At 37.4% G+C, this 12,735-nt stretch overlaps 1 protein-coding gene across 30 annotated transcripts in view; it reads right to left on the minus strand.

The window, feature by feature from the left end:
- Nucleotides 1-6,949, minus strand: part of LOC108170255 (uncharacterized) — a 91,831-nt gene extending 84,882 nt beyond the window's left edge. For 24 of the 30 annotated variants that reach the window (XR_011580734.1, XR_011580730.1, XR_011580735.1 and 21 more), the window contains exons 1-5: nt 6,836-6,949; nt 6,579-6,655; nt 6,447-6,512; nt 5,819-5,849; nt 2,698-2,759 (exon numbers count right to left, since the gene is read on the minus strand). Coding sequence is in view for 17 of the 30 variants with exons in the window: in XM_070821319.1 (XP_070677420.1) it covers nt 2,698-2,759; nt 5,819-5,849; nt 6,447-6,512; nt 6,579-6,629 (210 nt within the window). In the remaining 13 variants the exon portion in view is untranslated. Of the gene's footprint in view, nt 1-2,697; nt 2,760-2,916; nt 3,058-3,100; nt 3,293-5,818; nt 5,850-6,446; nt 6,513-6,578; nt 6,656-6,835 lie in introns of those variants that run through there. The other 6 variants (XR_003771118.2, XM_029098178.2, XM_070821330.1 and 3 more) reach the window with 6 other exon arrangements.
- Between the last annotated feature and the right edge of the window lie 5,786 nt (nt 6,950-12,735).

The raw sequence follows: 12,735 nt of genomic DNA on the forward strand, positions 1-12,735 counted from the left end.
GCTCTCGAGATTCGGAGGGCGGTGCCTTTTCGACTTTGGAGCAAGCAATCTTGTTGGGAGTGTTTTCTCGAATGTGAGTAAAGGTTGGGCATGTTTGCTAGTCTACCTTGCCACGAAGCACAGAGGTTGACACACCGGGACTTTCCAATTATCCAGCAGTGGTACTGTTCCTTTACCCTTGTGGGTAATAATATGGTAGCTAGACCTTCAAAATTTATGTGTCTAAACTTTGTTAGTGTTGTTTCTTTGCTATTCTTTTACCCTTCTTGGTCAGAGCGATGTAGTGGGAGCTGCAAGCTTCACGTGTCTCAACTTTGTCAAAGAACTTTGGCAAAGTTATCTGTGGTACCCATGAGCTACTGTTGCGTGTGGGAAGTGGGTGATTGAACAGAACGATTCATGTGCTTTCTACTTCACCAGAAATCTTCGACAGAATGCCCATAATTTCCGCAAAGCTGAGTGCATATGACAGGTGCTGACAAGGCTGGAAAAGTAGGTGCCTCTTCGATTTCTGAGATCGACCCTCGTGGTCTCTAAGCAGCCCAGCTTTTGAGAAAGCAAGCCTCTTCGATTTCTGAGATCGGCCTTCGTGGTCTTTGAGCAGCCCAGCTTTTGAGAAAGCAAACGCCTCTTCGATTTCTGAGATCGACCCTCGTGGTCTCTGAGCAGCCCAGCTTTTGAGAAAGCAAACGCCTCTTCGATTTCTGAGCAGGCGCCTCTTCGATTTCTGAAGCTTCGTCGAGTGCAGATTTTTATAGGGGATGGCATTAAGTTCCAAAGCACACTTGAATCTCCACCAGTAGAAGCTCCATTCTTGCACTTCTAAGATCTTGATTTTTTCCGACCTTTTCTCTCTTCAACACCTTTGAAAATGTCTGGCCCCTCCGACCGTCGTTTTGACTTGAACCTTGTTGAAGAGGCAGCCCCGCCTTCTCCAGACAACATATGGCGCCCATCCTTCATCTCCCCTACTGGTCCTCTTACCGTTGGGGATTCCGTGATGAAGAATGATATGATCGCTGCGGTAGTGGCCAGGAACCTTCTCACTCCCAAAGATAACAGACTACTTTCCAAACGGTCTGATGAGTTGGCTGTTAAGGATTCTCTGGCTCTCAGTGTTCAGTGTGCAGGTTATGTGTCTAATATGGCCCAACGCCTATTTGCTCGAACCCGCCAAGTTGAATCATTGGCGGCTGAAGTGATGAGTCTCAAACAGGAGATTAGATGGCTCAAGCATGAAATAAACAGTTGCACCGGCTCGCACATGACTATGCTACAAACATGAAGAGGAAGCTTGACCAGATGAAGGAATCTGATGGTCAGGTTTTACTTGATCATCAGAGATTTGTGGGTTTGTTCCAAAGGTATTTATTGTCTTCGTCTTCTGGGGCTGTACCGCGTAATGAAGCTCCAAATGATCAACCTCTGATGCCTCCTCCTTCTAGGGTTCTGTCCAGTACTGAGGCTCCGAATGATCCCCCTCCGGTGCCTTCTCTTTCTGGGGCTCTACCAACTGCTGAGACTTCTCCTAAGCAACCTTTGTGAAGGCTCCCTCTTGTTTGTTTATTTTGACTCATGCATATGTACCTATTTGTACCTTATCGGGGATATCAATAAATAAGCTTTCCTTCATTTCAACGTATTGTGTTAAATACACCAAAACCTTCTTCGCTAAGTTCTTTGAATTTTCTTTTGTTGAAGCTTGTATGTTGAAGCTTTGTGAGTGGAGCCTGTAGGTTGAGGTAGTGTTCCCTTAATTTCCTGAGTGAGGAAAACTTCTCGGTTGGAGACTTGGAAAATCCAAGTCACTGAGTGGGATCAGCTTCTATGGCCCCCTTGCTCATTTAACACTGCATCCGGGTGCCGATGGAGATACAGCGACCCTTGCTCACTTATCACTGTGCTCGGGCCACACAGCGCGCCACTTACGGGTGACGCCCTAGCTTTAGCGCGATCTTGTTCTGGATTCATTTTCATAAGGATTCGACGTAGTCATGGAGTGCCGGTTGTCGACTACCTGACGCCCTCCCCCTCCTCCTTTATCCGGGCTTGGGACCGGCAATGTAAGATCAATTTAACTATAATTAACTAATATGATTTAAGATTAATAAAAAAAACTTGGAAATCTGCTTGAATTCAATCTCAAAATTGAAAACGAACACTTCACTTTTACAAAAGTTGTACAAAGCAAAATAAAAAAGACAAATCAAAGTCTCACAAAGGGCCACAACGACAGCAAAATTGCAACAGAAAGAGGAAAAATGTTCAATCAAACCATTGGATAACTCTTCTCAGGCAGTCAAAAAAAACCCACAAATTCAAAACCACAAAAATCCAATCTAAAACATCGATTCACAGACTGAGATGCACAAAATGATATATTAACAAATCCAAAACGAAATACAAAAATTAAGAACCAACAAGCAAAAAAATACCGATTATCCCCTGCATAAGTGAGCACACGTTCAAAAAGCCTCTCAAAGGCTGAGATTCAACTTTAAAATATAAAGACTTTAAGCCACAATTGTTCTTTCTTAACTTTAACTACTTCAGTTACATAATCGGAAAAAAAAATTAATTTAATTATAGTTAACTAATCTGGGTTAAGATTAATAAAAAAGCTTGGAAATTTCAGATCTAAAATCACACGTCAGGCTGCAAGTAGAATCAAAACCATGGAATTTCAAAATCACTGACCTTAAACACACAGGTCTTCGCAGGCTTCAATGAAAAGTCACAAACTCGAAAAACCCAATCTCCTGAAATCGAAAACAAAACCAAATTAACCATCATCACCTAGAATCCGAAGCTACAAAACAAAATTCTCAAAATCAAAACCAAAAAATTTGAACAAAAAATCCATTTAAAATACAAATTTACACTCCCAAGCACATAACATTCAAAGCAGACAATTACCCAAATCAAATCGACAGCAGGAGATGCAATCTTTTATGGGCTTCAAATTTTCTTCAAACCGAGACCAAATTCGTTATTTTTCAGCAAGAGAGCGTTGCCGTTTGTAACCCCCGATGAAAAGATCCAAACAAATTTGACTAACAGTAGAGAGAGAAAGAGAGATAGAGAGAGAGGTGAAAATTACTCGCTGGTGACGAAGCTAATGAATTCGGAGACGCATTCCTGGACGGTGTTCGATTGATCGGCACGAGTAGAGACATGAGATCAGAAAGACAGAAAAATTAGGGTTTGGGAGATAAAGAAACTGGGGCAGAGAGAGATGGAAAGAAAGAAGCAGAAAAGAGGATGGCAACTGAAACCTTCCAGCGACTTTGTTCTTTAAAAATAGCTTTATGACAAAATTACCCTTGGATAATTTTATGCATTCTTTTTAGCCGCTTTGAATTTTTTTTGGCCGACAGGCATTTGCGTCCAATTATTTTTGTCGAAGCCGGTGACACCAAAACCGGCCTCCGGCTTTCGAAGAAGGATGGTCTGCTTTCCATTTCCGTGCCTTCTTCGTGTCTCCTGTTTGAGTGGTCACGGTTAAACCACGTTAACATTTTATATTACTATTCATTTTTGTCTTATTATATTTATAAAAATAATAATATAAAATGTAGACGTGGCTTAACCGTGATCACAAAAAACAAGAGGGCACGAGAAGGACAACGGAAGTGGAGGGCAGACAATCCTTATCCCGGCTTTCTATATAAAAGATAATTAACTTTAATAATTGTAATAGGAAGTAATGATTATGCCCAACCTTTGGATCAACATTTGTAAGCTATATCAAAAAAAAAAATACTAAAAAAGTTTAAACACAAAACCCCCCAAAATTATAAAATCAAAATATAATGTACTACCCATTTTCTCCCGTTTTTCTCTCGCCCTCCATTTCTGCAAATCACCAACCTCCCTCTCTGCCCGTATACTCCCTACCTCTCTCATAATATCAAAACTCTCAAACCCAATTCACTGCCTCATTACCTAGTTGATAAAAGTCCCTATGACAGTATCAAAGCAACTATAATTACAAAGAAGTTGAGAGATTACTTTCTGATTATCAAAACCATTACTGGCTTTATGCTGACACAAATGGTGCGTTTGTTGCACCGGACTATCTCGGACTGGACTAGCTTCAGGGACTAAAATGGACTGGCTTAGACTAGACTAAGCTGGACTGACTTAGTGAAGCGTTTTTATGCAGTGCCGGATTAAGAAGCAGAACTCTAATATTATATTATTAAATCTATATATACAATATTTTATCATTGATTTAATCTAATCTACTAATTTTTTTATTATTATTTTATCATTTGGCTAGAATCATCTTCTTCATTTTTATCTCCGCCCATAACTCCCAACCCTCTCCCTTTTTTCTGCCTTTTCTCCCTCTTTTTCTCAGTACTACCGTCTTCCCCCAAAAAACCCCAACCCCTCCCTCTCAAGCTTAGCATCACCAATTTAATGGCAGCAATGGTGAGCTTTCCTGTTCAGCTTCCTTTCTCTCTCTTCCCTTTGTTTTTTCGTTCAAATCCCTCTCTCTCTTCCCTTTGCCTCTTTTATCGTCAACTTCACTTGTTCTTCCATGGGTGAGGATTGAAGTTGCAGACGGCACGGGTGGGTGGGGCTGGGTATGGGCATGGGTAGGGATTGGAGTTGCAGACGGCAAAGGGTGCAACTTGGTCGGGTCGCTAAGAATATCGTTGTAGTTCTCTCGGATTTGAAACGAGGGAATGGTCTTGGTGTGGTGTTGTGATCTCGTTGGAGAGAAGACGCAATGTAGACGAAAAAAGGTCTTCGCAGAGGGAGGACGCCAAGCGGTGCAAATGAGACGAAGCAAGTCTCAGCAGTCCCGTGGTTTTCGGGGAGCTTCGCTAAGACGACCTAGCGAGGGAGATAGTCCACACGAGTCTGGACTAGTCTCATTTAAGTTAGTCCCCAAGCTTACCAAACATGGGACAATAATCCTAGCCAGTCCAGTCCCACTTAAGAAGTGAAACAAACGCACCCAAAATCTCACAATATTATTACCACGACCTTATGCATAATAGGAACAACACTATAATCATCTGCCTACCAGAAATTAACTCTTCTACAACAGCAAGTTTAACAACCAACCAACCTTTGAACAAAGAACACACGGACAGGAAGAAGCAGGATACATAAGAGGCAAAACAATTTTCTTACTTCTACATCAAAGCAAAAGAACAACCATTACATAGGTATGCCATTATCATCTGGGGAACAAATCCAATTGGCAGCTTTTACGTACCTACAATTATAAGCAAAGTTTGGAATTCACAAAAAATATTGGGCAAATACCAAGGCTGCCATTTGAAAAAGCTAAACAATAACAAACTTTGACAAATTAACTACAACTAAATTCAGATGACATTCAATGTATGAAGACAATCTGAGAAATCAAAGGCTCTAAAATCAATACCATATTTCATGTGCCTTTTATTGATAGTGAACCCATCAGTATAACCAGGATAAAAATTTGATTTAGAATCTTGCTATCTTTGTCCTTGTAAATATGATATTTTGGCATCGGCAATATATCATAAAAAAAAAACAAATATATCTGAATTCAAAGAAAATATAGAACAAAAATAAAAAAGCAAATTATGAACGCGTAGAAGCTAATTTCATTAGCAATTAAAGCAACCAAGTTCTCTCAACATCAAGATTCAGAACCCCCAGGAACCCAGAAATTTGATGAAAATTTTTCTAATCACTCAATTGGATTAGACAAAATCATGAATTTTTTTCTAAAGCCCAATTATATTAAATCACAAATTAGAAGCAGATTTTGACATGCAATAAGTCAACAAGATAGGAATTGCTTCAGACTAACCTCGATGGCAAGGCCTCCGGAATCGCCCGATCTAAACCAACCAAAAAAAAATCTATTCACATGATCTTCAACCTAACTATAAAGAGGAGCTTTATAACATAACATGCCAAAACAACCAAGCCCAACAAATTAACGAACTAATTTTTCTTAATCAATAATAGCATACATATTATCAAATTATCAATCAATAATTCACATATCGTTAAGGGTTAAACAAATATATGAAGACTGGAAATTTACTCACACATCTAATATATCCTTGCATTTCTATTTGAATTCAGAGTACGTGGAAATCAAATCAACAAATCAAAGCCCTAAATTTTTATCATCCTGAATTGGAAAAATCTGTAAAATCTAAAATTTTTGACTAAAAATGCTAACTTAGGAATATGAGGAAATTTGCAAATTAGCTAAACAAGACTATTATTTATCCAATCAAATGCAAATTGGAATGGTGCAGAACTAACACTACAAAATTCGTTAAACTAAACAATGGGTAGAATGTTTATAAGATTTATATTTTACACAAAAACTAATCTTCTGAAAAAGCAAAAAACATAAAAATTTTGTTAAGCAATCGCATGGATTATAAATGCCAAAGATTAGATGATGGTAGGCGTCAAATTACCTTTTTCACCGAAGATGCGAAACCCCTCATTGCCGACGTGGCGGGGCGAATCCTCTGTCCTAAAATCTGAACCAACACAAAGATTAGGCAGAAAATCTGAAAGTTCATAAATTGCAGAAGTAGAGGGATTACCATAGCTGATGAGCTTCCAGCTCCTACTTTTTGCCTTAAAATTCCCAACATCTTTGATTCTTTCACACAAAATCACACTGAACGCAAACAAAAATTAGAAACAAAATATGATCTAAGAACTGAAAATTTAAGTGAAAGCACTGAGAGAGATGAGGAGGAATAACAAATGATTTATTGGAAATATGGAAAAAAAAATCAGATTAAAATTTGGACAGAAATAAACAATACGAATTAGGGATTTGGGAGGGGGGACAAACCGGTTTGGAGGATTGGAGCGGGGATCGGATCGATGATGCGATGTGTAAAAAATGAGCGTTAAGGAAGCAGAGCAGCAGCATCCAACACTTTCACGCAGAACTTGTTGAATCCACATCCGCCGTACTAAAAGAAAAGATAAGTAATAGTTTAAATATCCTAACCTCACTCTAACTAACACCGATGCCTTTTGTGATAAAATTTTACACTTGACGGATTATGCAAGTGGTAATTACCAAGTTGGCGATAGTATCGATGTTGTTGGAAGTGGGCCATATGGCCCGTCTCTTTGATAACTCTACATTGTATCAGAGCCAAGGAACGAACCCGTAATGTACTATCACGTGATGGGTGGATCCTCTGGCCCCGTGCGATATGGTGGGTCCCTTGGCCCCGCTTATAGGGTGAGTCCCCTTGGCTCCACGTGGTTGCCAATGTGTGGGTCTTCCACGTGTGGCCCACTAATTGAGTCTCACGTGATGGGGCGTGTTGAATCTCACATCGGCCGTAGTAAAAGATAAGTATTAGTTTAAATATACTAACCCCACTCTAACCAACACTGAGACATTTTGTGATAAAACCCTACACCTGACGGATTGTGCAGGTGGTAATTACCAAGTTGGGGGACAATATCAATGTTGTTGGAAGTGGGCTGTATTGCCCGTCTCTCTGATAATTCTACAGAACTTACTTGGAAAACCCAGATCAAACCAACCTAGATCAAACCAACCTTTAAGTTTCAAGGTTTTTACCCTGGAATCCAGGCAAAACCCAGATCAGATTCTAAATGGGTTTATCAAAAATAATAATTTGATTTTGATCAGAAATGCTTATTCTTGTAGTGGGTGTACATCTAGTAATGCTTATTCTTGTAAATTGTCGTTGCAATAATACAATAATACTCAAAATGATGTAGTGGGTGTACGGATTAAAGAGGGTTTTAGGTGAATGTGATCAGCTTACCCATGTGTCTAATGGATTAAACTAACAAAATAGTATGTGATGTGATATGTTTTAGGTCAACATAACAAGAAAATATTAAACAATGAGTTGTACAGGAAGATACAGATGCTCTTATGTTCTTTGTGAGTTTTTCCACAGTGAGATAATGGGTATATATTACAGAGCCGACTTCTCTGCCCTCCCATTTCCCATACACTCTTATCCCCTTCTATTTTATGCTGTCACGGTTAAACCACGTCAACATTTTATATTGATTTTTTTATAGATATAATAAAACAAAAAGCAATAATAATATAAAATATTGACGTGGCTTAACCGTGACCGCACAAATAAGAAGGAATGAGAGTTTATGGGAAGTGGGAAGGCAGAGAAGCCAGGTCCACCGTCCATATATTACACTCTGTATTTGTACCCTTGCCATGAATGATTAAGGTTTCACCCTAACATTTAAATAATGAATGTAGTGGTCAAGAATTATTAAAGATACAGTAATTACCCTTCTAAGGTGAAATCAAGCTCAAATCTGATGGGTTTCTTGTAAATAAGGTGAAATCGAGGGGCAAAACTTTAACTGTAGCTGAATGAATAGTAGATCATTCCTCAATTTTAGAATAGATAACTAGAAAGTGTAGCCCGCGCATTGCTGCAGGAAATGTGATTCACGCGTTACTGCGGGAATGGAAATTGTATGACATATTTTGATGAACTAAGTTAGAAAACGACTACATGTGCAAACATTGCAAGCAACTAAATTAGACGAAAGCTAACAAATTTCGAATTAACCAAATTAGAAAAACAATCACAATCGAACTAATCTCTACTTCCCATATGAAGTAGAAGATGTCCCTTGTTTTGCATCGGTGAACAACGCGGTTTTCACCCTCTACGAACAAAAAGATGAAAGTAAAAATGTTTAACAACATTATAAAAATTATACATATAGGATTATATATGTATCTGCACATAAAGTATAAAGATTTGCTAACAGATTCGAGGTTAAATTTAACAAAATAAGTAATTATGAATTGAAATCAAACTATATCATAGTTGTTAAAAAATACTTTTGGCTAATTCTTACAAATAGAATGAAAGTGTCGCTTTCTTATCAACTATTCAATTGTCTCAGCTGCGGAAAAAATTGATTTCAATGTGTCCTTTACCAAGTGAATGATGGATAAAATTGTTAATTTCAAAATAAACCAATTTTCAAAAATCCTAACATGATATGACATTGTAAAAAACCTTAAACCCTTTATTGGAACAAACCTCAAAATGCCCACTAATTGTTCTGGATGGGACACACCAATTTTTACCATGAGAAAAATGCAACTCCAAACCAAAATTAAGCATTTGATAAATCGTATTTACTGAAGAGAAATTTTTTTTGAAAGGGAAGCTTACCAGTGTTAGCAAAGTTAAATTCAATGTAAGAAAGTGGAAGAATATTGACATAAACATAGTAGTGGGATTGATGATGGATTCAGTATGTTATTTTGTATCAATTCAAATGGATGAAAAATATTAAAGGAACTATAGGTCACAGTTTGGAGTATGCAAAAGTACTACTTCAAATTTTCAACATGCTCAGTAGATCTCTAAATTTCAAAAAGTGTACAAATTTTAGAGTACTCCAACTAACGGTAATTTTTTGGAGTGCTACCATACCCTCTCCACTGTTTTATTTCTTCACTCAAATTATAATTTCACTCATCATAAAAAGTTAAAAAATTAAAATGTTAGTTTCCAACCCACTATTTTTCTAAAACAACCTCTAATTAACAATTGGTGTAAATGTGTATGACCGCATTATACAGAGCCACCAACAGCGGCTGTGACTTCATCTACAGTCGCTCTTCATTGTACCAGTGAATCCACCTTCACAAATTCAAGTCCCCTTTTTGGCACAAGCTGATGATGGCGCCATTAGCGCCACCTTATCCAATTCCACACCACGCCTTCTCATCTAACCAAACAAAGACAAAGCTTGCTTATACCTCCCATTCTGAGCACACCCCACAATCATGGTGGTCCACGAAACAACATTCCACTTCGATATCTCGTTAAAAATCCTTTGCGCCCCATCAACATCCCGACACCATACATAGCCCGCAAGCAGCGAATTCCAACTTGCAACACTCCTCTCACGCATACCATCAAACACCAGGCGTGCATACTCGACACCACCCCCAAACCCACTTACCAGAACCCTCTTGTACACCTGTTCCCCTTCTATCACCAACCCTGACCTCGCACAAGAACCAAAAGAACATACGAATAGGAAAACCCATTAGCCTCTGCCTCCAAACCCACCAGCCGTTTATACAATTCAACAGACTTCCGCAGAATTTGCTCCAAGCGTGGCTTCTGATCATCTGGCTCCAAACAGTAGTAACTGTGTTGTCAACATTTTTGAAAATTTTTAGGGCATGATCGAGACACTCAAAAGAAACGTAAAATGTTAAAATTCGAACAAGAAGGTAGCTTTTTGTGTGAGTCCATGAATTATTATTTTGGGTGTGAATTTGGGTGTACTTGCACATCAATGGAAGCAAGTAATTTTTTATTTTGGTCCTTATATGTCATTTTACAAAAGAGTAAAATTGACATTAAAAAATTATTAAAATAGCGGGTGAGAAGATAAGACTGTAGAGTAGAATTATTAGCACTCATTTTTTATAAAATCGCATTCTAGGAAAGTAGGAATGGAACTTCCATTCTTATTATATATACAAAGTATGCAGATGCTCCCTTGCAATTGGCTAATGGTGATATTTCAATCATCCGAGAAAAACTCCGTGCTGATATGTATGAACATGCATCATCTGATTCTAGTGCAAAGTGGGCAGAATCGAGTGCCCATTATAAGGTAGTGTTCTACCTAATGTATTAAATTTTTTATTGTCATATGGCCAAGGACACTTATTGAGTTAATTAAGCTCCATAGAGGAATAGAGAAATTGAAGGGCAAGATAGAGAGGTCATTTGGGGGAAGAGGAAGCCGGGAAGGTGAGGCTGCCGGCTGCAGGATGATATGGTTGTAGCAACGATCATTCAGTGTTGTTTGATGACTCGTTTGGAAGTGCTTTGAAAATGATTAGAAATGCTTTTGGAGAATTTTTTTTTTTAGTTTAAAAAACACTTGAAGTGTTTCTTGCAAGAAGTACCAATTATGTACTTGTCCAAGAAATACTAAGTACTTTTACAGGATTCACTTGCATTTTTATTAATGAGTGATTCAAAAAACATATTCACCATAAGCACTTTCAGCTATTTTAAAAACATTTATAAACGGACTTGAGTTTCTTTCCGTTTGGAAATTTTCATCTTTTAAATATTAAAAAAGTAGTTTTTTTTTTTTAAATTGCATAAAGAAAACATATAAAATATCATTTAAGTTGTAATTATCGTTCAGCTTACTATACATGTTTGAACCTTTTATATGATTTGATTGTAATAAAATCACGTTTACGGATGTTGTCCCTTATGTTCATTTGTCAAAAGGCAAGTCCTTTTGGCTTGGTAAAGGCCATGTAGTCGTTCGTCCGAAAAAACAAAGGCCAGGCTGTCCGGTCAAATTGTGGCATCAACTCCCTTCTCTCTCTAACCCTCACACGCTCACTACTCACAATCCTTTGGGTATTAACTACATTGAGAATAATCAAAGGACAATGAATAATTGAGAAAGATGAAGAGCTAGAGAGAAATTTTAAAGAGAAATATGGCTTCTGTATTTCTAAGAAAATAACTAACTAATTACATTTGTCAATTGCAGTTCTTTATATGATAAAACAATACAAACTTACTTGTAACTGATTAACCAGCTAACAAATCATTTAATAGCCTAACAAATATTCTAACAACTTTGATTGACGTGGCAATGATTATATAACAACCTATAATCAAGATAAACACACATTTTTTGTCTCTCACATACTCTCATTTAGTTATGTCAATTGTTTTTTAGGATAATTCTTTGTGTCTAGTTTTGGGTAAATAGATTAACAAAAATCATAGTACTGTCTATAATTTGATGGAGATGTTGAATTATTGTATTTTCAGTCTCTTCAAACAAAAATGCTACACTCACTACATATTTGTACTATCATTTGTACAATCTATCAAATAAAAGTTGAGTCCGCCAACACATGTAAATCTCATATCAATTAGAGAGATGGTACAAATATATTGCAAATGTAGTATTTTTGCTAAATTAAACTAGCAAGTATAACGTCTCAGTGTTGAGGGATTCTTAAACATATGTAGGTTGAGAAATGATTTCCACACAATCTTTTTTTTTTTTGGTAGTAAACTCCTATTATGTTTTGTCTTGATTCTCCTCTGATTTATTCACCTAAAAGTTAGAAATAGCTTTCGAGGGTGTGTCAAGAATATAAGTGTGTAAAATTTATTTCCAAGTATGTAGGCTTATTTGTGTGTGAGGTGAATTTTAGTGTTAGTGTTCTAATAGGCCTGTACTGTTTTGTAGTTCTGAATTTATTTGTATGTCTTAATCTTGCTTATGCATCATACCAACCACCTTGACGAAGGTGTAACTCAAAACGGCAACTGTTGGAGTCATAAGCATTTGAGGTATATTGGTTACTCTCTGTCTCTCTAATTTAACAGAGGCTTTAGTTAGGGGTTCATTTTCTTAGAAAATTCACTACCAAAAAACTGGCATTTGGGTACAAAACTAAGGACACTAATGAAGAGTTTGTGTCTCTATGAACACCAATACAATGGACCAGTGCCCATTCAATAAAGAGCACAATGTATTGTGCCCAATGTAAAAGAAAATTGACACAAACACATTAGGCTGACAACTTTTTGATAAAAAATACTCAGAAAGGGATATTTGTGTCTATAAATAGACTTAAGCGCACAATTGTACGTGTCCTACTTTTATAATCGTATAAGTATATGTGTCTTACTAAACAAA

Source organism: Malus domestica, chromosome 05 (assembly GCF_042453785.1).
Source record: "Malus domestica chromosome 05, GDT2T_hap1".
NCBI classification, from domain to species: Eukaryota; Viridiplantae; Streptophyta; class Magnoliopsida; order Rosales; family Rosaceae; genus Malus; species Malus domestica.